A 24,988-nucleotide genomic window follows, 5' to 3' on the forward strand; every position below is an offset into this window, starting at 1 on the left:
ATCTGTAGGGATTTGTTATCTTTAAAGTTTATAAACGTTTTAAACCATCATTGAATTTGAAAACATTCATATATACATGGATTAAAGTTTTCCGTCGTGTGACGGATTTCCGTCAACTGAACTCTCCCAAGGCCAAACGTGAGGTCGGTGCTGATCCGAGGAGAATTAAAATGACGGGTGGTTGGGTAGAGATTGGGTTATAACACTGATGTGTTGCAACACCATCGACTATCAGCAGGGTTTATTTAACTTTTTTGTTTTTGAGCCATGCTTTGTGTCGTTCATTTCCTATGTTTGATCATGTTTAAACGTTCGCTGTCTACGGTGCGGCATTAAAAAAACATGCGCTGTCAAAATTGGCAAAATACATTCCCATGTGCTCGGCGTGCTTGTGTCTGACCATTTCTGTTTTGTATTAAATTAAATCTTGCCAAAATGACTTAGTTCAAACCTGGACATATAGAAATAGAGCATGTTAAAATAAATAAATAAATAAACCCCGGAAAGCCCGCTCCTCTGCTTCAGCCAGACTTGAAGACCCGACGGTGCAATGCTTGCAGACTGTCAGAAGTAATTAGACCTAAATTTATAGCGAACACATCAGCAGACGCCCCAACAATTATTATTTTCGTTAGGCCAATGTGTAAGGTATGTTAGAACCGTGCCTTATAGCCTACGTTATATCACAATTTAAAGGACGTTTGAGGAGTTGGAGGCTGCGAGCGCAGTGATGTTCCGACATGCGCTAAACTTTATTCCCTGAAAATCATACACCAGCGTTCAATGCCCCTAACAGTCAAAATGTCTAGAAGACTACGGTTAAATACAACCCCGATTCCAAAAAAGTTGGGGCAAAGTACAAATTGTAAATAAAAACGGAATGCAATAATTTACAAATCTCAAAAACTGATATTGTATTCACAATAGAACATAGACAACATATCAAATGTCGAAAGTGAGACATTTTGAAATTTCATGCCAAATATTGGCTCATTTGAAATTTCATGACAGCAACACATCTCAAAAAAGTTGGGACAGGGGCAATAAGAGGCTGGAAAAGTTAAAGGTACAAAAAAGGAACAGCTGGAGGACCAAATTGCAACTCATTAGGTCAATTGACAATAGGTCATTAACATGACTGGGTATAAAAAGAGCATCTTGGAGTGGCAGCGGCTCTCAGAAGTAAAGATGGGAAGAGGATCACCAATCCCCCTAATTCTGCGCCGACAAATAGTGGAGCAATATCAGAAAGGAGTTCGACAGTGTAAAATTGCAAAGAGTTTGAACACATCATCATCTACAGTGCATAATATCATCAAAAGATTCAGAGAATCTGGAAGAATCTCTGTGCGTAAGGGTCAAGGCCGGAAAACCATACTGGGTGCCCGTGATCTTCGGGCCCTTAGACGGCACTGCATCACATACAGGCATGCTTCTGTATAGGAAATCACAAAATGTGCTCAGGAATATTTCCAGAGAACATTATCTGTGAACACAATTCACCGTGCCATCCGCCGTTGCCAGCTAAAACTCTATAGTTCAAAGAAGAAGCCGTATCTAAACACGATCCAGAAGCGCAGACGTCTTCTCTGGGCCAAGGCTCATTTAAAATGGACTGTGGCAAAGTGGAAAACTGTTCTGTGGTCAGACGAATCAAAATGTGAAGTTCTTTATGGAAATCAGGGACGCCGTGTCATTCGGACTAAAGAGGAGAAGGACGACCCAAGTTGTTATCAGCGCTCAGTTCAGAAGCCTGCATCTCTGATGGTATGGGGTTGCATTAGTGCGTGTGGCATGGGCAGCTTACACATCTGGAAAGACACCATCAATGCTGAAAGGTATATCCAGGTTCTAGAGCAACATATGCTCCCATCCAGACGACGTCTCTTTCAGGGAAGACCTTGCATTTTCCAACATGACAATGCCAAACCACATACTGCATCAATTACAGCATCATGGCTGTGTAGAAGAAGGGTCCGGGTACTGAACTGGCCAGCCTGCAGTCCAGATCTTTCACCCATAGAAAACATTTGGCGCATCATAAAACGGAAGATACGACAAAAAAGACCTAAGACAGTTGAGCAACTAGAATCCTACATTAGACAAGAATGGGTTAACATTCCTATCCCTAAACTTGAGCAACTTGTCTCCTCAGTCCCCAGACGTTTACAGACTGTTGTAAAGAGAAAAGGGGATGTCTCACAGTGGGAAACATGGCCTTGTCCCAACTTTTTTGAGATGTGTTGTTGTCATGAAATTTAAAATCACCTAATTTTTCTCTTTAAATGATACATTTTCTCAGTTTAAACATTTGATATGTCATCTATGTTCTGTTCTGAATAAAATATGGAATTTTGAAACTTCCACATCATTGCATTCCGTTTTTATTTACAATTTGTACTTTGTCCCAACTTTTTCGGAATCGGGGTTGTAATAATCATAGCCTACTAAGTTAAATTACGTCAAAACATCTGTTTCTGGCCGATGAAATGATGGAGGAAAATGAGAACGAACGCAAAGTAGATAGCAGCCAAATTCACGCGATCTTTTAGGTAACTTAACACTCGTGTTGGCCACAATATTTCTCTTAATAAAATCTTGAATTGTTTTTGAAGTCGTATTCAACACAAAGTAAGGTCGAACCCCAATTTTAATTTAAGCGAAGATCCAAACTTTTTTCTATATTGACGTCGAGCATAGAGGAGCATGTCGTTCTGCTTTCGGTTTCGGCAGCATGGATGCGCTTTACATGAAAGAAGGCACTGATGTGTCTGCCATCGATAAAGGTGTAAAAAACAAGTGAAGGTGGGCTTGGCTGTACGAAATAGGTGAAAACGGAAAGCCATTTAGTTCATGGTGCAAAAAACTAAACATTCCAGGCGCTTGCATTTGTGTGGTTTGCCACAAAAAAATAATATACGGAAGCAATGGAAAGAGAGTGCAATAAATTGAATATATTAATCCATTAATTAATTGATAATAAAGTTACCAGTTCTAAGTTAATCATTCTCAGAATTTCATCGAAATCCACCCATAACCCCCCCGTAGAATTTCATCGAAATCCACCCATAACCCCCCCTGTAGGATTTCATCGAAATCCACCCATAACCCCCCCCCCGTAGAATTTCATCGAAATCCACCCATAACCCCCCCACGTAGAATTTCATCGAAATCCACCCATAACCCCCCCCCCGTAGAATTTCATCGAAATCCACCCATAACCCCCCCCTGTAGGATTTCATCGAAATCCACCCATAACCCCCCCACGTAGAATTTCATCGAAATCCACCCATAACCCCCCCACGTAGAATTTCATCGAAATCCACCCATAACCCCCCCCCGTAGAATTTCATCGAAATCCACCCATAACCCCCCCGTAGAATTTCATCGAAATCCACCCATAACCCCCCCCGTAGAATTTCATCGAAATCCACCCATAACCCCCCCTGTAGGATTTCATCGAAATCCACCCATAACCCCCCCTGTAGGATTTCATCGAAATCCACCCATAACCCCCCCGTAGGATTTCATCGAAATCCACCCATAACCCCCCCTGTAGGATTTCATCGAAATCCACCCATAACCCCCCCTGTAGGATTTCATCGAAATCCACCCATAACCCCCCCCGTAGAATTTCATCGAAATCCACCCATAACCCCCCCACGTAGAATTTCATCGAAATCCACCCATAACCCCCCCCCGTAGAATTTCATCGAAATCCACCCATAACCCCCCCGTAGAATTTCATCGAAATCCACCCATAACCCCCCCACGTAGAATTTCATCGAAATCCACCCATAACCCCCCCTGTAGGATTTCATCGAAATCCACCCATAACCCCCCCTGTAGGATTTCATCGAAATCCACCCATAACCCCCCCCGTAGAATTTCATCGAAATCCACCCATAACCCCCCCACGTAGAATTTCATCGAAATCCACCCATAACCCCCCTGTAGGATTTCATCGAAATCCACCCATAACCCCCCCCCGTAGAATTTCATCGAAATCCACCCATAACCCCCCCACGTAGAATTTCATCGAAATCCACCCATAACCCCCCCCCGTAGAATTTCATCGAAATCCACCCATAACCCCCCCACGTAGAATTTCATCGAAATCCACCCATACCCCCCCCCCCGTAGAATTTCATCGAAATCCACCCATAACACCCCCCCCCCCCCCCCCCGTAAATTTTCAGTCAAATAATTTTTTTTTTTTTGCTTTAATCCATGTGTATATATATATATATATATTACCGATGAGCCAGTGCCCACTGTACCCTCAGAACGTTGTGCTTGAATGACGAGTGATACCTGATGTGTGGGTGAAATAAATCTGTGGAGAAATAAATTCTTCAGTGTTACTGGGTGACACTGTGTCCAATGGGTTACGGTGAGAATATCTCTGTGTATACTGACAAGACATTTTGTCCTATATGAGTGTTGTTTCTGAAATTCTCAGTGCGGTGAGGCAGAACAGGGACCACGTCACAACCGTGACCCTGATTTAGGGTGTTTTCACACCTGGTCCCCTTTAAAGGAACCAGACTCGGTCCTCTTTAAGTGGACCAAAAAGTGGACCAACAGAAAAAGAACTCAGTTCTTTTTGTGTTCACACTGTGAATTTATTACAAAGAGGACTGGGTTCTCTTTCTGGTCCAGTTAAGCTTTGATGGGGCCTCAGTCCTCTTTCTGTTCACACCAGGTCCTCTAGAGCCCTCAGACCCCCAGTGCACGGAATTCTGGGTAATTTTCTCTTGAATCAAAATGTCTGCTGCCATGCTTGCCCTGCTGTATTCTTTGATCAAAATAGTGCGGATTAAGGAAAATAAATTTTGGCCCACTTTACACGGGGACGGTCTGAAACAAAAACGCAAAAGTCCGTTTTCGTTCTCACTTTTTTCTGCGTCTACACGACCGTTTTCAAGGAGGAAATCCGCATCTATACGGTGACGCATAAATGTGTGGAATTCAATTGGATGTGCATGCCAGGCGGCTAGGTGGTGCTGTGAAAGACCTCCGCTATGTCTGCACGCATGCGCAACGTCTTCCGTCTTGTCTGATCTGCACATCTGCGCCGCGAAAACTTTGACTACTCTGCCTATGGCTACTCGTGAGGTTGCCAGAGCAGCTTGAAGGTCCATTGGATCGATGTAATCAGACATGCTGTAGCCGTTCTATATGAGTGGGTGGAGCACAGAGGACGGCAGGACAGAGATCAGGTTTACAAATAGGCTTTATTGCCACACTTTTCAGTCTAACAAGATTTTTAAACCAACAGACACACACGCAACCGGCGTCTAGCTTGGGGATGAGCGTCTCTGCTCTCCCTCTTTAAATAGGGCGCGGTCACTGGGAAGACACACAAACACAGGTTAATTGACATCAGGTGTAGTGATTCTGCCACTTACCTTTCCTGACTCCACCCTCCTGTCACAGACCGGCGCTTGACCACGCCCCCGCTGCCACACATGCTCTTACTATGACGTAAACGCGTACCCGACGTGAGCAGATCCGAGCAGAGTTTGGCGTATTGGGTAGTTTAGACGGATATGCAACGGGGGCTGTTTTTAACTTATCCACTCTGGAAGGCGTTTTCAACTTTTTCCGTTTTTCAGCCTCGAAAACGCCGTCCCCGTGTAGACGAAAGGCACTTCCGATAAAATATTTAGTCGTTTTTACCCGACAGCGTCCTCATGTAAACAGGCCCTTATAGATCTTGCAGTCACGTGACCGGAAAGTACACAACCGCCATCTTGTTGGTCAAAAACACAGCTGAATACTGCTGCACTCGTGTACAGAATGGATCAATTTCAACCGACGGACTACACGGCTCATTTTTCTAATGAACAGATAACTAGATATATGTCTAAAATAAACGATCTACAGATTAGTGACCCTTATGGCTTACCGGACGGAGTTTTCACAACCGGATTTTGAACTGCCAGCGGAATACCCAGACGTGTATAATTATCTCATAAACTTTCCCTCGCTGTTCAGTGGTGAAGCACTGCGTGCTTATAAATCTCTGCACAGTTATCTTTACAGAAATTCAGGATTTGTCAGCGACTCAGATGTGGCATCTTGTAAACAAGAATCCTCAGTGGACGGGTAAGTCACTTAAGTATTGAGTACAGCACTGACCAGCCGATTATAGAATAGAATAAGGTAATTCCAGCTGTAATTCCAAATCGTCCGTCTTGTTTACATGGATCTGGCGTTGGAGAGATAGAGGCTTAGCAGTGGAGGTTTGAGTGGCTGTTTTCTGAGCTTAGTCAACAGGCCGGCTCTGCCTGCAGCCTCGCTTTTGCTTCCGCTCCCGACGCCGCCTCCTTCGCTTTGCTTCCGATAACAATCCACGGAGACCCCGCTGGTCTCGCTATCTCGTCCGGAATGTTGTGCATGCGATGGAAATCGCTACAAACCGTCATTTTCTGCTGGAAACCAATGTCCAGTAAGTCCATACGGTTGTAGTGGATATTGAAGTCCGGTACAGACAAACAACACGCAAAAATACACACAAAAAACATAAAAACGTGCACAGGTAGGGAGAGCTTGCAGCCGCAGCCGTTGTAGTAGAATTGTATATAGTAGGGTTTTCCAGAAGAAAAGGTAGAAGTAAAAGCAGAAGTAGAACCAGAAGTAGAAGTAGAAGGCGGAAATATGGCGTTTGACCGACAAGATGGCGTCTGTCACAATCTGGATCGGCTGTGACGTCACATGCAAGTGCTCCATTCCGGCTATCTATGAGCATAAAACACAGCTGGTAAGTTCCAAAAGGAAGTTGAGTTTCCCTGCTACAGTCACATGACCAACTACGGCAAACGAAGAAGGTTAAACTACAGTGAAAAAGGCGAAGTGAACCCGGTGCGCTTTTTGTTCACAATGCGTAGATTAGGCGAACCGTACCGTTGATTTTTAGCGAACCGTACTGAGACCACCTCCTGAGGTGGTCTCAGTTCGGTTCGCTTTAAAGGGGTCTGGGTACGGTTGGAGTGTTCACATATGTGCAAAAAATGCTGAGTCATCGATCTGAGTTCGGTCAGATGGCTGAAAGGGACCAAGTGTGAAAACACCTTTAGTATTGCCTGTAAAACATTTCTGGATCTGTGCCACCAGGTTGAGGCTGAGCCACAGTCCTCGCATGTGAGGTAGATACGCCTCACATGTATTATAAGTGGTCAATATTAAAAGTCCTTTTCCATCATAAATGGGTCCAGGACATCAAGCTATGATTTCAGCTGGTGTGTTTTGTCACTGCGAGATGATACACGCAGGGCTTGATTTCCCAGATTCAGAAAAAGTCTGCTCTTGGACTAAAAGGGCGAAGAGTATCACCATTAACGCAACAGTTTAATCCGAATGATCTGTATCCATCATCCCACTGTTTCTAAATGATAGAATGAGTCATTACAAAGCAACTGCTACCTCCTACTCGAACACTGTTTGTAGTGGATGCTTTCTTGGTAAAATCCTTTCCTCCGAGCTGTTTCGAACCGGTCCGGTGTCCGGCACGAAGTCGTTTTTGCTCACAGCTTCTCGTCTCTGCAGGGTTCGCTGACTGACTATCTGAAGGCCAACGTGGTGACGTGGAGCGAGCTTTGCCACATCGCTCAGACCATGGCACGAGGTCTAGCATACCTCCATGCCGATGTCCCTGGCCTCAGGGACAGGCACAAGCCAGCCATTGCTCACAGGTTAGTGCCTCCTGACACCTCCCTGACTCTGTGTTTTTGCATTATTCACGTTTGTCTATCACTCGTGTTTGTTTATGAAGGTTTTCCGATATCCAGGGCATTTTGGCTGGTCTATTAATATTTACTGAAATGTTAAAAGATTAAACTAAGATCAAACAAGAGTCATATGACTTTGATTTAATGCTATTAGCCTTACTGGTTGGTGCATTTATTGATTTCGGAAGAATTAGTTTAGAGTTGCTCTCGCTGAGTGTGTGTGTGTGTGTGTGTAGGGATATCAAGAGTAAGAACGTGCTGTTGAAGGCTAATCTGACAGCCTGCATCGCTGATTTTGGCCTGGCCTTGAGGTTCGAGGCCGGCAAATCTGCCGGAGACACACACGGACAAGTGAGTACCGATAGCAGAGAGAGATGCAGCTGTTTGGCTCACACTAGCTCTTCAGCTCAACTCGGACCAAAAAAAAAAAAAAAACCGTGCAATTTTAAGCCAACCGTTATGTTCTGTTGGTGTCCAGATTATCAGATTTTTCTTAACAAAAGATCCAATAATGATTATTTTCCCAATATCTTACTATGCTCAGCTCAATTTTCTTGACGTCTGTTACCCCTTTTCCACCAAAGCAGTTCCAGGGCTGGTTCGGGGCCAGTGCTGGTGCTGGTTCACAACTCGTTCAACTTGCGAGCCAGCCGAGAACCAGTTTGCTTTTCCATAGCTCGCGGTGCTAAGGGAAGCCACGTCATTACGTCGCTGTATACGTCAGTTACGTCACTACGTTTGCATAAACCTTGGCGCGAATATCGAAGCAAAAACAACACGGAAGAAGCAGCAGCAACAACAATAATAATAATGGATGACTTCGCATTTGTACAGCTGCTGCTTCTCGCCGCTTAAAAATGGCGATCTTTCGCGGTCTTGTTATTGTTGTTGGTCTTAACAACTCCGCCCCCGCTGACGTAAGCGGTTCTTTCCTCTGGCCCAGCAGAGAGTTGGTGCTAGCCTGGAACCGGTTTTTCTGGCCCCAGAGCCAGTTCTTTGTCAGTGGAAACAGAAAACCCGGTTTCAAACTAAGCACTGGCCCCGAACCAGCCCTGGAACTGCTTTGGTGGAAAAGGGGCATGTGACAAACAGGTGAAATACAAGTGTTTAGCAATGACTAGCTTTACAAATCTGAAACTGAACGCTGACTTAATCACTGTTGCATTCCCTCCACGCTACCACAAGCCAAGGTGTTTTAGTGTGATGTATTCTCATTAATATTGTTTATAAGGCTCCTGAGTAAGGTAAGCCAAGACAGCAGAGTGTTTGCCGTTCACATTTGTGGTTTCTTTGTTATAAAATACCCGAGTCAGCTCACAGGGCGCTTAAAACGACGGATCGGATGCTGTGAAGCAGGGAGCTGCAGCTGCACGCACAGCACTACAATGCTCATGTCCCTGTGATGTGTTGTAGGTGGGAACAAGGCGCTACATGGCTCCTGAGGTGCTGGAGGGGGCCATCAATTTCCAGCGAGACGCCTTTCTCAGGATAGACATGTACGCTGTGGGCCTGGTGCTGTGGGAACTGGCGTCCCGCTGCACAGCCGCAGACGGTAAGAAGAGAAACACTAATAACTTTGGAGACTTTTCTTTAACTAGGTTTAATTGGCTCCTGCTAGCTTTCTGTCATTAAAGCGAGGCGGCCTTTCGATTTCGTAAAATCGGTGAAATTTAGTTCCTTCTGAAATTTGGTCTTTGTGATACCGTAAAATACCAAATAATAGCCCGGGCGATTATTTGTCTCAATCACGTAAGAGACCCGGCGCGTATTAGAGACTAGGCGGCTATTTGGAACAGGCGATTAATTCCTTCTTCACAAACACCTTCCCCAAAATCTACCTCAAAACGGGGAAAAAATCATTCTCAGATAGGCCTACTTTTAACCAGTATAACTTACAGTTTGTTTAGAGTTAGATTACAGATAGCACGGTGCCGACTTCGGGGAATTTTGAAGACGCAGAATGCATCTTCGCATGGCACAGTCGGGGTGGATAAAGGATAAATCACACACCTTTTCCTGTTAATGACTAGTTAAGCGCATGCTTTACAAAATAATCAAGAAACCACACCATTGTCTGTGCGCAGCACTGTGATTTAATTACTCTGCAAAGTTATGGTCACTTGCTATCACCCTCACCCATGCAGCCTCCACCCTTTGCGCTTCGCGATGTCTGTCAATCTGAAATTGCATGGAGGGCGCGACGTTGAAGCAACATAATTAGGGTGCGAAGTGTCAAACCAAAGGGTTTTTTCTTATGCTGAAAAATAAGTGACCTGCAGTGGCTACATACTGTCATCTTGCATTCTCACGTTTCTCTCCAAGACGTCTCCCTATTTGGCCGATATGAGCCTATTCCCCGAGTGAGTTGGTACGGTGGCTCGACCCCGTAGAAAACTTAAAGTTCGGATGAAAGTTAGTTGAATAGGTTACTGACTTGTAGGCCTACATGTTGCCTGCCTGACGCGTGCTTCTGCCCAACTTGCACGACAGATTACTTGTTGAAAAGGCCCCTTGGATTAGATTGGCCGCGAGCAGACTGAAATGCATGTTAGAACGCTCTCACCTTTTTTGTAAAGCGTCTTCCAGATCCGAATGGGTAAGGGCAAGTGAAATGGTATAAGGTCTTTAATAAAACTCAGTGTGTGCTTTGACGCATGCATTCGGCAATTTAGGTGGTTTAACAGAAGCAGCAGTCCAACCTTGGAAACCCGCAGTCCTCAATGTCACCACACACGCTGGCTTTCGTTGGGTATACCCAAAGGGGTGGCTAAGACATCTGTCAAAAGTTACGGAGTTGCATTCCTCAAGAAATATTACGGTAGACCAAGATTATAACATTGAAATGGCATGTTTATTATCACGTAACAAAATGTTGTAAACAGTATTATAGAAATAATTTCATTCATTCATTCATTCATTCATATTGTTTCGGTAGAAAACTATGCAATGCAAAATCGTTTAAACACCAGAAAACCAGAAAAGTGCTGGGCCTCAAGATTCTAGATAGAACGTTCGGACGCTTTTTTTTTTTTAGACCCCGGCGAGTATTCGGAACCGGCCTTTATTTGTCACAACACACGCGTACACCCGGCCGTTAAAGGGAACTCGGCGGTTAATTGGAACTCGGCTATTATTTGGTATTTTACGGTATTTTATTTCTGTAATATCTAAAAAAAAGCAGGTCATTCTGCGGCTGGGAAGTTATTAATTTGAGGGGATTCCCGAGCAAATAACATGCATGAAATCGCTCGCTTCGCGCAGTCAAGCAGACAGAGGAAGTGTGTGTGTGTATGTGTGTGTGTGTGCATGCATGCGCAGGTTTACCTTTCAGCGTGCACTGACAGTTCCATCATTCTGTCGCTAAACGAACAGCTGATCACACCGAGGTGCTCGCTGACCGCCGATATTTATTTATTAGTTTGGTCCTGCGTTTCCTTTCCTTCAATTATAACACAACGTCTTTTCTTCTCGCTTTCCGTTACCGTAGCCGGTCTTTCACGTTTCATTCATGTCGTCCATTTTTCTCTCCGGTTTCAAATTTGTATCCCACAATGCCTTGCGTGAACGGGGGAAGCCCGCCATGTGATGCATGATGTAGTATCTTGTATTGCGTTACGGTGAAGCAGGAAAAAATAGCAGAGAATTTAGTGCCACGTGACCCTCAATTCATTAATTTTTTTTTTTTTAAACTAATAAAATTGGAAGTTTGTGATTCGAATTTAGTAGCTTTCGGTCCACTAAACAAAAATAATTGGGTCATCTCATCTCATTATCTCTAGCCGCTTTATCCTGTTCTACAGGGTCGCAGGCAAGCTGGAGCCTATCCCAGCTGACTACGGGCGAAAGGCGGGGTACACCCTGGACAAGTCGCCAGGTCATCACAGGGCTGACACATAGACACAGACAACCATTCGCACATTCACACTAGGGATGGCGAAAACTAAAAAAAAATCTTGACCGACCACCGAGCCTCATTAGCCGGTTAAAATTCTAGAATTGGAATTATTCGAATCTATTCTAAATCTAACCGCGAGCATCCGCACATTCAGTCCCAGTCGCTGCCCTCCACTCGCATTCCCTTTTCTACAGCGCGAAACATTTAGTCAAACGCGGCACTGATGCCGAGGGGTTTGTATCGGAGCGGAGGACAAATGGCTCCAGCTTAGAGACGGTTTCAGTTGGCCATGATGGCGTTGGAAATAAAGTCAAGTGCTAGAAGAAGTACAGAACATTCAGTGATGGGAATAACGGCGTTAAAATAAAGGCTGTTATAACGCCGGGTAATCTAATTAATTAGCTACAATCATTATAACGCCGTTACGAATATCAGCACGCCATTACTGCGTGGTATTGAAGTTGCTCTGAAGCCGTCACCGACTTGGCTCACAGACATAAAAGCTGCGTTTATCACTCCCCCTCCAGACACCGCTGTCATTTCATTCTCTCCCCTTCCCTCCAAAAGTCGGCATCTGCGCCTTTAGTTTGTAATTTCATCAGAGTAAATTCATCATAATTTCATCAGAGTAAATTCTGTATTAAAATTCCTACATAAGCAAATGCCGTTACAGTCCATGATTCAGCCGTGAAAAAGTCGGCATCTGCGCCTTTAGTTTGTGTGGAGAGATATGATCTGCAATAACGTGCATTGTTGGCTACAGACCGAAACATACTTTCAGAATGCACTGGCCAAGGCAGGACTAAACTCCATGTGCCTTCTAATAATAATTAAAAAAAAAAACAGAATAGCAATTTGTAAGCTAAAAAGCCTGTGTCTACACTTTTCTTTTGCCGAGTGGCAGCTGTGTTCAACTGGGGCGGGAGGGTGGGACATGACTGAATGGGTGTTTCTGATTCGTCAGCTGTCGTCCTTACACCTCATGGCGCGCCCCAAGCATTTACAACACAGAATTCCAGGTTCTCCGCTCCAAAATCGGCAGCTTCAAAACGATTGATTTTTTTTTTAACCGACAACCAAAAAAAAATTAACCGGTTGACGTTGATTCGGTCAACCATCGGTCAAACGGTCAACATCCCTAATTCACATCTACGGTCAATTTAAAGCCACCAGTTAACCTAACCTGCATGTCTTTGGACTGTGGGGGAAACCGGAGCACCCGGAGGAAACCCACACGGACACAGGGAGAACATGCAAACTCCGCACAGAAAGGCCCTCGCTGGCCACGGGGCTCGAACCCGGACCTTCTTGCTGTGAGGCGACAGCGCTAACCACTACACCACCGTGCCGCCCAATGATGACTAGAAATAAAGCAATCCTGAACAAACCCATAAATTTAGACAAACAAAGCTATTTATTTAATTCTATTGGGACAAAAGTAATGGCACCCTATCTCGGACCGGTCTATGGTAGGTGATGAGCTGCAGTGGCTCAGCTGCATTAGTAAAAGGTTTGGCACACATTCATTGTTTAGTCATTATTTTCAGGCCTAAGAGGGTCCCCCATACCCCCCCCCCCCCCCCCCCCCCCCCACTTTTCTGGAGTTTTGCAGGCGTCGCTAAATGTAAAACAGCTGTCTCGTGCACACGCCTGGTGATTTACAGGTTATTGGTACACTGTATGGCTAAAAGTTTGTGGACACTTGACCATCACACCCATACGTGTCCCTTCCCAAACTGTTGCCACAAAGTTGGAAGCACACAATCGTATAGGATGTATTTGTTTGCTCGAACATCACTAGAACTAAGAGACACAAACCTGTTCCAGCATGACACAGAGCAGGCTCCATGAAGACCATGGTGTGCCAAAGTTGGAGTGGAAGAACTCGAGTGTCCTGCATAGACACCTTCGGGATGGACTGGAACTCTGACTGCACCGCAGACCTCCCTACGCGTCCTCGGTGTCTGATGTCACTAATGCTCTTGTGGCTGAATGAGCGAATGGTCAGGTGTCCACAAACTTTTGCCTATATAGTGTATATATCAGTATGAATCTGGCAGAAAGTTTTAATACGTCTTGGCTGTGAGAGCACGTACATACAGCTTTACTACATGACTGAATATTAACAAACACGACATTCACTTAAACCAGACATTCCCAGACAGTGCCAATTGTGCATTTATGTCTTGAAGTGTGTAATGTTTTGCAGCTTCCCAAAATACCAGATTGTATCTTTTCCGTCAGCTGCAACTAGATTTCATAAAACTTTCGTTGCCGTATTTCATAATGTCTTTTTTTTTTCTCTCTACGCTTCCATTCATATTTTCTGATTAAGTTCACATTAAATCCTTGATGGATGGAAACCCCACTTGAGTCAATTGGAATTTCATATTTACTTACTCTGTTTTGTTTCTCAAAATGAGTTTACAGCCCTGGGAGCAAGAATAGAGCTCTTTGTGAAGGGAAAAGACATTCATTACTGACATGCTTGATCAAATGGGCAGCAATACTTAATAAACAACCTTGAAAACATAATTATGCTTTTTATCCCACGCTGACCGAAAGGCCCAAAGGGGGATTATATGTCGTGGCGATTTCCATCTGTCCGTCCCGGGAAGGGTGCTCACCTTCTGAAATCAACTCCTCTCACAATTTTTGGAAGAATTTCACGAAACTTGGCAGGATTCTTTGTTATACACTACCGTTCAAAAGTTTGGGGTCACTTTGAAATGTCCTTATTTTTGAAAGAAAAGCACTGCTCTTTTCAGTGAAGATCACTTTAAACTAATCAGAAATCCACTCTATACATTGCTAATGTGGTAAATGACTATTCTAGCTGCAAATGTCTGGTTTTTGGTGCAATATCTCCATAGGTGTATAGAGGCCCATTTCCAGCAACTCTCACTCCAGTGTTCTAATGGTACAATGTGTTTGCTCATTGCCTCAGAAGGCTAATGGATGATTAGAAAACCCTTGTACAATCATGTTAGCACAGCTGAAAACAGTTGAGCTCTTTATAGCCCTTTTCCACTACCCTTTTTCAGCTCACTTCAGCTCGCTTCAGCTCACTTCAGCCCGACACGGCTCGCGTTTCGACTACCAAAAACCAGCACGACTCAGCTCGCTTCAGCCCTGCTTAGCCCCTAAAACTCACACGGTTTTGGAGTGGGGCTGAAGCGAGCCAAAGCAAGCCGAGTGAGGCTGGGGGCGTGAGCAGACACTCCCCTGTGCACTGATTGGTGAGGAGGAGTGTCCTCACATGCCCACACACGCCCCGCGAGCACGCTGGGATCTGTAAACACCGTAAACCCGGAAGAAGAATTACGAATTACGAGAATTTCTGAAGCCTTATGCGCCTCGCCTCATCTATACGCTCTTGCCAGTATCTGTCCGCGTTGTCGGTGACAACAAGCCACAGCACCAAGACCAGCAACACTAACGACTCCATGTCCTCCATGTTTATTGTTTACTATCCGGGTCGTGAGACTACCGCTTAAAAGCTCACTGATGTCACTGTTTGCGCTGCTTAACGACATCACGTGACGTCCACCCACTTTCGCTAACTCCACCCAATGTGTCCACCCACTTCCAGCCAGCACGGTTCAGCGCGGTTGTAGTCGAAATGCAACTCCAACAGCCCCGCTCAGCTCGACTCAGCACGGCACGGCTCAGCCCGACTCAGCCGCGTTTGTAGTGGAAAAGCGGCATTAGAGAAGCTATAAAACTGACCTTCCTTTGAGCAGATTGAGTTTCTGGAGCATCACATTTGTGGGGTCGATTAAATGCTCAAAATGGCCAGAAAAAGGTCTCGACTATATTTTCTATTCATTTTACAACTTATGGTGGGAAATAAAAGTGTGACTTTTCATGGAAAACACAAAATTGTCTGGGCGACCCCAAACTTTTGAACGGTAGTGTATGTCTTGAGTACGCGTATTGTAATATTGTTCAGTTCGGTCACATTTTCCCAGAGTTCCAGCCCTTGATTAACAACGTTGTACTTTCACAATTTCGTGAAGGTGCGCTCGCCTTCTGACATCAACTCCTCTTAGAATTTTTGGATGAATTTCTCGAAGCTTGTCTAAAGGCCTTGTTATATGACGGTAATACGCATACTGTGATTTAATTTCGTTTGTGAAAATTTTCCCAGAGTTTTGACCCTTGATTAAATAACTTTGATAGTTTCATGAGGGTGTACGTTCTTCTGAACTCAACTCCGCTCACAGTTTGTGGAGGAATTTCACCAAACTTGGCAAAAGGCTTTGTTATATGACGGCTATACGCAGATTGAAATTTCGTTTAATTTGGGCAAATTTTCCCAGAGTTATGCACTTGATTATTAACAAACTTTGGCAATTTCATCAAGGTGTGCTTGCTTTCTGAAATCAACTTCCCTCACAATTTTATCCCCCGCTGGCCGAAAGGTCCGAAGAGGGATTATGTCGTGGCGATGTCCATCTGTCCGTCTCGGGAAGGGTACTCACCTTCTGAACTCAACTCCTCTCACAGTTTTTGGAGGAATTTCACAAAACTCGGCAGGATTCTTTGTTATATGTCGGTAATACGCATATTGCAATTTCGTTCGGTTCAGTCGCGTTGTACCAGAGTTATGGTATAGTTGCCAGCGGGGGATATTGTGCTCTCGGAGCACTCTCTTGTTACTGTAGTCAGCCTATGGATTTTCTTCTTTCTGCATGAGTGCGTTCCTTAATTTTTGGAGCGTTTGTCTAATGAGATTCACATCGCGAGCCAGAGGCATGCACTGCATGACCCAGCATGCACGAGGCCTTCTCTAGCCGACTCAAATGGAACTTGCAGAATATATTGTATTTTATGCAGTTAATAAGCATAGGTGCCAATAGAAAATGACAGACAATGATGGACAGCAGTGCCGAGGCAGGGAGTGTGTCTGTACAAGCAAGAGTGTGTGTGGAATCCAGGATCGTTCTCTCCTTCCTGCTCTGTGTCTTACACACTCGCAGTGAAAAATGAATGTGCACATTCTCTACTGATACACATTTCCACCGTACTGATATTTTACAATGTGGCCCGCTGTCTTTTTTTTTTTTTTCCTTTCCCCCCCGCCCTACATGGCTAGAATGAAAAATCTCTGTATTCACTCCACTGTTAACCTAAAACCAGGAAATTCTTACCCAGTAACCGAGCTTCAAGTCTGCTTTAGTCTTCAATATGACACACAATACTATCTACCACTGAACATGCCATTCAACACACGTTTTCGAGCATGGCTGCGGGGATTTGCGTTCATTCGGCCACAAGGGCATTAGTCAAATCAAGCATTCGTGTTTGGCAAGAAGGCCTGGAGTGCAGCTGACCTTCCAGTTCATCCCAAAGACGTCCAGTGGGGTTGAGTTCAGTCAGGGCTCTGTGCAGGACACTCGAGTTCTTCCTCTCCAACCTTGGCACACCATTCCTTCACGGAGCTTGTTTTGTGTACAGGACATCCTATAGAGGATGTGCAGTCACGTGACCCGTCCGTGTTTACTCCGCCATATTGGACGGCTTCAGGATTGTTTACCTTGCGCGTGCGTAATGGATCCAGGGAGTAATCCCCAAGAAAATTCGGAAAATACCCCATCTACATCGCGCGATTACTTGTCTAAGTTTGTTCAGCATCTTGAAGGTGACGTGAGGCAGCGTTACGTTAGTCTGGCTAACGCGACTTCAAAGCTCTGCGAGCATTCGGTCTGGCAAAGATATTAAGCCCAACCGTTTCCCAAAGTGCGTGGTTGACCCGCCTCCCTGAAATGCCTGTTTGCTACTGGTCGAAGCCAGAAAAGGCTGTGACGAAGCTTAAACCAATCATATCACTCTTTCCTCTGACGTATGTGACGCGACGGGGCTAACTGGTAGATGAAACTCTTACCGAAGCCGGTCGGGAGCAAGGCGAAAACGTCCTTCCTTTCAATAAATACCTCCAGGGCTGCTCTTTGCTCCGTTTTCAATGAGAACTTGCTCCATGTTCGTAATGTTTCTAGTGAATGAAGCGCTTCCGGCATAGATTCTGTAAACAATCTATGGCTTCCGGTCGCAGTTCTACTACGTCAGTGCCTTGAACACGCCTCTACCCAGGGCCGTTGGAGATGCTCAAAGTTGATTGGCTCCCGATTTTTCGGGAGCTTGGAAGAGCTGTAGATAGCTTGCCTTGCCAGACTAAGCTCGCAACAGGCCCTCGTGTTGCGTCACACTTAGGATGGGCGGGCCCAGGCTAGCGTTACGTGGAAAAGTGTTCCAGGTTGGGGATTGCAGATCCGTACAACTTGCCGCAATCCTTGTTCAGGGAAATTCGGAACTGCGGTGCCAGCGATTTGCCCAATCTGGCCTACCACGACATTTACAATTTTCTCGTTAATCGTGAATCGTGTTACACTGGCAAAGCCCTCAAAGCTTACAAGAGTCTGGAAGCTTATAAATATTTTGTTGCGGGATGGGACAGGTATCCCAACTATACCTCTGGAAGGTTCCGAAGAAGAATGTCTACTTGATAACCTCACGAGTAAGTGGCATTAAGACGTTTATCATAAAGAGACTATGCAGGACGTTTTATGGTAAGAATGTTCGAAATCTAAACTCAGTTCCAGATAATGACAGAGTTGTAAATATGTATGTTTTTGTCTGGAAAAAAAAGTTAGAGATCAAGCGGACTGACGGCCACAAACACTGTACTGTCTAGTTTCTAAGTATGCAGTTATCATTCAATCCGAAAATCAACTTAACAGATGTACTAGGAGTATTGAATTAGAAGATTACACCTACCTGATATGAAGTGTTCACTACAAATTCGGCTGGTAGAACTGGGGTACCAGTTTTCTCTTCGCACAGCGGACACCCATTTTGCGCGTCTCTCATCGTCTGCGGGGAATCTATAAAATGACAGGCCCTCCTTTTGGCCCTGTCTATTGGTACAACCAAATGCTGAACAAGATATAACCATTCTCGAAAGATCTACTCCTACACACTTGATAATTAGAACGGGTTCGTCTAAGTTCTATGTGCGGCCTTGCCATCCAACACGGCAAATGATAAACAAATATCGCGTGACCTCATGACATCACGTGCACGCTCTGTATACTATTGTGTGCTTTCAGCTTTGTGGCAGCAGTTTTGGGAACTGTGTGTGATGGTCAAACTTTTGGACATCTAGTGTTGGGGCTTTTTGGCATCTCTTTCATGACAAACCTCTAAACCAACGTGAGCGAAGGTGGGCGTGAACTCGACCTAGCGGCATGCGATAACCTGTGCCCTTTGCCTTCTCAGGTCCAGTGGATGAGTACATGCTGCCTTTTGAGGAAGAGGTGGGTCAGCACCCCACTCTGGAGGACATGCAGGAGGTGGTGGTGCATAAAAAGCTGAGGCCCACGTTGCGCGAGTGCTGGCACAAACATCCGGTACGTTCTCTAACACACAGCTGTAACTAGACGAGTGACCATACTGGTGTAACTCGGGATTATGTCACAGTGATTTCCTGGGACTTGTTAAGGCATGTGAGCGTCGTGTTGTCTGCTTTCCCTATTTCCATTTTCTCTTCCTCTCTTTTGTCCTGTCATCATCATACATGTCAACCTTTGGTCAATCAAACCTGCATAACCGACCTCCAAAATCCGTATTTCCCTTATAAAATCCGTATAAGATGCAAATTAAAAATAATTTACCTAAAATTTGAATGATAATTACCGTATTTTCTGGACTATAAGCCGCTACTTTTTCCTAGGTTTTGAACCATGCGGCTTATACAAAGGTGCGGCTATTCTGTGGATTTTTCTTCCACCGCTAGGGGCGCTCTAACCGGAAGTAGAATCAAAAATAAGAGAGACGAAAAATCAATGCAAAGAAGAATTAGCAGATCTTTAGCAGATAGAACACGCACGACAAATTACTAACTGGTAATTATTTTCAAATCCAGCGAAGATGATTAAAGTGACTTGTGGTTTCAAACACAGGAGAAATGAAGGTAAATAAATACCGGTTATTTTCTCTTGGTTCTGTTCCGTTTTAATCAGCAAAGTTGCTGCCGTGTTAAAAGGCACTGTTCGGAAAGAATCTGTTCAGGTACATACATGTACATTTACAGTACAAAATCGTTCTGTACGTGCAGTAAATATCTAATTTTTCAACATAGATATCTGCGGCTTATAGCCCGGTGCGGCTTGTATATCTTTTTTTTATTTATTTTTTTTAAATAGAGCGGATGCGGCTTATATACAGGTGCGCTCTATAGTCCAGAAAATACGGTAACAATGATCTATCCAAGTTACTTTTTATTCAATATTAATAACAATAAACCTTCAGAATGAATACGAAGCTCCAATGTTCGACAAAAACACATAGTGTCACTCTAATGTTCTGAATTGTACTCCATGACAGCTTTTTTAGCGCTCTGCACCAATACCTCACGAGGCTGCATGTCACAGCAAGTGTCTGTGTTGATCTTGCCGGAGTGCCCATTCAGAATCTTTTCAGTCGCTCAGGTGGAAATACGCGTTTCAAACAAAATGTTACTTCCCGGTTGGCGGGATTCTCGCAATGCGGTGTGCGCATGATCAAAAGTGGAACGAAGTCTCGCTACCACAAGATAACGCGCGATTTCATAAGACTCTTTACTGGCTGTCTGTGGTGTACAGTACGTTTGTAAACGTTATGCGCTCTTTTATCATCGTGGGAATTGATTACAGCTCTAAATAAATACTGCAGTTTTTTCAAAGAATCCGTATAACTTTATTTGTACGCCCGTATACTACGTTTATCGAATCAAATCCGTATAAAATACGGACATTCTGTATAGGTTGACATGTATGCATCATTTCCTTTATTTTTGTCTTGTCTTTCTGTGCTTCATTTCCATTCCCACACACACTGCCACTTGTTCTTTTTACATTCTTGGTCATTTTTGCCACTCTAATGTTACCTCCCTTTCCTCCTTCTGTACGCCGTCCTATTCCCCCGTCCTTAGGGTCTGAGCATGCTCTGCGAGACCATCGAGGAGTGCTGGGACCACGAGGCCGAGGCTCGTCTCTCAGCAGGCTGTGTAGAGGAGCGTGTGCTACAGGTGCAGCGCCTCACCAGCATTTCCGCCCCCGATGACATCGTCACCGTCGTCACCATGGTGACAAACGTGGACTTTCCACCCAAAGAATCCAGCCTATGACTAGAGGAGAACAGCGTGTGATGTCACGCAAGCGGGAAAAAAAAAAACCCTGCATAGCTCAGAGCTGCTCGCTCGAAACCCCTGGCGATTGTACTGTATATTAGGTTGGTTGCAATCACCAGTGCTGGATTTTACAACGTACGTGCTCGTTTCAGCAGCACTACATGCACGTGTGTGTGTGTTTGAAAGCTCACGGGGCCTTCTGGACAGGCTGAACAGATTTCGATCCAACAAGAGGACCTCAGGCAACACACACTCTCACTTTTAGCAACTGGACAGCGTCACATGTGAAGCGATTGACTGACTGGTATTTCTCTTTTTTCATCCGAACAAGGTTTTTTTTTTTTTCTTTCCCCTCGGAGAAAAGAGCGAGAAAAAGAAAAACTTTTCCTTATTTCAATGTAAAAAAGAAAAGAAAAAAGGGCAACAGTACTTTCTAAAACCACATTTGACTCGTTGCAATGCCAATACGAAACAGCTTTTGAATGTCTAGTGTGTCACTGCTGTATATTCAACCGAGAGGGTGAAAACAATCGATTGTTTTATATCTCTGGATTTCCCTCCCAGCGTTTCTGTCAAATAACCACGAACCTCTCTCTCTCTCTCTCTCTCTCTCTCTCGACAAGGTATACCTCAGTTTCTCATCCTAATAACAAGTTTGTTTTGTAACACTATGTAAAGGAAAAAAAATATGAAGCGTTCCGTCGACCTGCAACGGGCACAGAAGCTTTTTAATATGGGGGAAAACCTTACACGCACGCACGCACGCGCGCGCACACAGAATATGCCAAGAAAATATGGCCATTCATAAACCAGTGTTTTCTGCCTTCTTTCTATTACTTCATGTCTTTTCCGTGTTGCCCTGCTGTTTAAAATGTGACTGTTTTCTGAACATTGTGACAAATTGATTGTAAAAAAAAGAAAAAAAATCAGTTTTTAGAACTTTATCAGAAACCTGTTGAGAAGAAAATCCCTGAAATATATGAATTCTGTGAAAAATATGAAAGCACTTACCAGTATAGGTTTGCAGTGTCCTCACAGCAATTGACATTATGCGCATGCCTTGTATTTCTTTTTCTCTCGTGCGTGAAATCTCGAGCAGTCGTCAAGCTTCTCCTTTTTTTTTTTTTTTTTTTTCAATCGTTTGCTTCACTTACAATCCATCTTCGATCAGGTTTTTTTTTTTTTCCCATTTTCGCATATCCTCGTCCGCTTTCCAAGCTCACCCTAGACCGGCTTCCTTTACCCCGATCCCAACCCCAGTGTAAATATGTATACAGTTTAAAAAAAAAAAACTAGCCTCAGATTAGCGGCTACACATCAGAACATTTGAATATTTCATGTCTCAGGAAGCCCTTATCTTTTGTGCATTTCTCTTCTGGTGCCATTCTGGTGATCCACGTTGTATTGTGTATGCAAGAGGCCTTCATGACGTACTTTATTCATCCGCTCCACTATGGATATCTCAAACTGGACTTTTTATTTTTTTCTTTGTAGCTTTTATGCGTTTTTGAGCACCAGGCTGTAAGATGCCATATGAAACGGTTTAGATTCGAGTCTAAGACTTGCACACAAGTATTATAACTCAACATGCTGGTGTCATTCATTAAGAGCGAGTCCACAGTGACTGCTGAATGGATTCAGGGTGCTGTTTTTTTTTTTTAACTCCTCATTCACCATCTTTCAGGTCGATGTGACCGTATGCAAGCGTGCTCTCAGCTCCAGCATTCGCCTGCATTGTGCTGCTCGTGTTTCTGACCAGGTGCCAACGTGTACTGTATATCAGTACAAGAGCGCACAAACTTTCCTCAGAGATCGCCCGTCCTGGCGCTCGTTCTACCTTTGCAGCTCTGGAACATGAATTTTTATTTGCACGGTGCTGACCGGCCACTAGCTTTTAAAGGCCACGTGAGCGGTTTTGGACAAGTATTCGTCGAAACACCGGATGAGCGCTTTTGCTTGCGGAAGGCTGGTTTGACTGCAATCTCAGCCTGGATTCGAACGTTCAGGCTACACGCTAACAACTACTGTTGTTTAGTAGCTTCTGTTCATGTATATCCATGTAGCTGTTTTTTTTTTTTTTTAATGCCTTGTTGTGGGTGTGTCTGAATTGGAAGTCGGGAAGGTGTTGATTTTGGTCCCAATCCAATCCAGTGGGGAGAGCAATACAACGGTTTGTGTATAATTTGTATTCATTTTCTCTTTAAGATATAGACGGTGTATTCTATAACAGTGTAACGGTCGGCCTGTTCTGTTATCGCCAGTGCTTATATAGTAAATTTCTTCCATCTAGATTAATGGTTTTCAAGTGTTGTGTGATATTTACATATAAATATAAATATAAATATTTGAGTCAGATATAGGCGCTATTTTGTGAAAATCTGATTTGACAGCCTGTTCCCTACCTGTCGGTTAAAAACGGTTCAGTTGGGAGGACCATAATGAACCCTGTGGGCTATTGGGTTTGGTTTTTTGGGGGTTTTTTTATCATAAGGGGTGTTCACACGGCAGCTTTTACTCCGGTGTATTACCGGGGCTGCCCCGGTAGAGCGTTCACACGGTACAAAGTTATACCGGTGTCGCCCCTGAAAGCTGCTTAAACCGGTGCAAATCTAACCCTGCTCGGGAGGTGGTTTAAGAAATTTACTCCGGAGTAAATGCTAGTTTGCGGGGCAGCACCGATATAAAATGGGACGTCTGAACGCTACAGGGGTAGACTCGCTACGCGTGACGAGAGTTGATTACATACGGGCATTGCATAATTTGTATCCTGGTATTTTGCGCTTCCAAAATGGCGAATACCAACAACAACAGAACTGCGTGTCTTCCGGTGTTGCCAGATTGGGAGGTTTTAAGTGCATTTTCGCGGATTTGAACATATTTTGGGCTGGAAAACGTCAGCAGTATCTGGCAACACTGGTGTCTTCATCCACGTTGTTTTCCCGGCGCTTGGTGATGCCATGACAACCGGGAAAAGGAAGTACATTTTCACGCATGCGCATATTTAATTTCCGCATTATTACTATCGTATAGCACGGTCGCAAAAACTGCAAGTGGGGCTGCACCGGTGCTAACATGCTTCTCTCTAGTAAGCAGGTTTGTGACGTGTGAATGCTCCACAAAATTTACACCGGTGTAAGATATATCGCAACAAAAGACATCGGTGCAGCATCGATGCAAATAAAAATGTGCCGTGTGAACACCCCTATTTATACCAGCAGGCAGCAATAATTACAGCTTTCAGTCTTCACTGTCCTGGACAGCTGTCTGACAAACCAAATTTCTCTACCAGTACGTTATATGGCTAAAAGTATGTGGACACCTGGCCCATTACGATCATGCCGTATGTGGTTCTGCCACAAAGCTAGAAGCACACGATTTTATAGAATGTCTTTAAATGCTGTAGCAATACAATTTCTCTTCAAGACAGCGTGACAATGCAGCTGTGCACAAAGCGAGCTCCTTAAAGACTTGGTTTGCCAATGTTGGAGTGGGGTCCTGACCACAATCTCACTGAAGACCTTTGGGATGAACTGGAACACCCTCAACTAGCCTGATCACACTAATGCTGAACGAACACAAATCCCCACAGATACATGACAAGATCTAGTGGAAAGCCTTCCCAGAGATTATTATAACAGTAAATGGGGGAATAAATCCGAACAGAACATGTACATATGAGCGTGATGGTCAGGCGTCCACAAACTTTTGGCCATGCAGGATGTCTTCACAGAAACACGCTGCCTCCGACTGTATAGTTTTCCGTTTCCGTTTCAGACACACCCAGGATCTTCAGTGTTATTGTGATGATCGGGGCCATAAATCCTGTTTTGAGAGATTTCGCAAAAAGCCGGCCCTGTATGGAATCAAGTTTGTGCCAAAATGTTCATACAATACTTTTGAAATATCAAACAAAAACGACAAATCAAAATACAAAAAAAGTTCATTTTTTTAGACTGGCAAACAAATTATTCGTGTAATCGTGCAAAATATCAGTCTATTACTCTTCAGAACCCTTTTATTTTTGTTCCGCGGCTTTCTCAGTTTTGTTTGGCGTAATTTATTTTGGTTGCGATTCCAGCTTTCTCGTTTGCGCTCCCTGACTTTTTGCTCGCAGTTTTGGCACAAACTTGACGTGTGGGTGGGCTGTCCAGGAATGCATTCCCATTGGCTAACTTGTGTTTGACTGACAGC

At 44.3% G+C, this 24,988-nt stretch overlaps 1 protein-coding gene across 2 annotated transcripts in view; it reads left to right on the forward strand.

Moving 5' to 3' along the window:
* The window catches only part of acvr2aa (activin A receptor type 2Aa), a 199,655-nt gene extending 174,945 nt beyond the window's left edge, over positions 1-24,710 (forward strand). For both annotated transcript variants that reach the window (XM_060929260.1, XM_060929261.1), the window contains exons 7-11: positions 7,552-7,697; positions 7,970-8,084; positions 9,147-9,285; positions 18,907-19,037; positions 20,600-24,710. In XM_060929260.1, the coding sequence (XP_060785243.1) occupies positions 7,552-7,697; positions 7,970-8,084; positions 9,147-9,285; positions 18,907-19,037; positions 20,600-20,794 (726 nt within the window). In that variant the 3' untranslated portion in view covers positions 20,795-24,710. The remainder of the gene's footprint in view (positions 1-7,551; positions 7,698-7,969; positions 8,085-9,146; positions 9,286-18,906; positions 19,038-20,599) is intronic.
* Positions 24,711-24,988: the final 278 nt, after the last annotated feature.

Source organism: Neoarius graeffei, chromosome 9 (assembly GCF_027579695.1).
Source record: "Neoarius graeffei isolate fNeoGra1 chromosome 9, fNeoGra1.pri, whole genome shotgun sequence".
In the NCBI taxonomy this organism is placed as follows: Eukaryota; Metazoa; Chordata; class Actinopteri; order Siluriformes; family Ariidae; genus Neoarius; species Neoarius graeffei.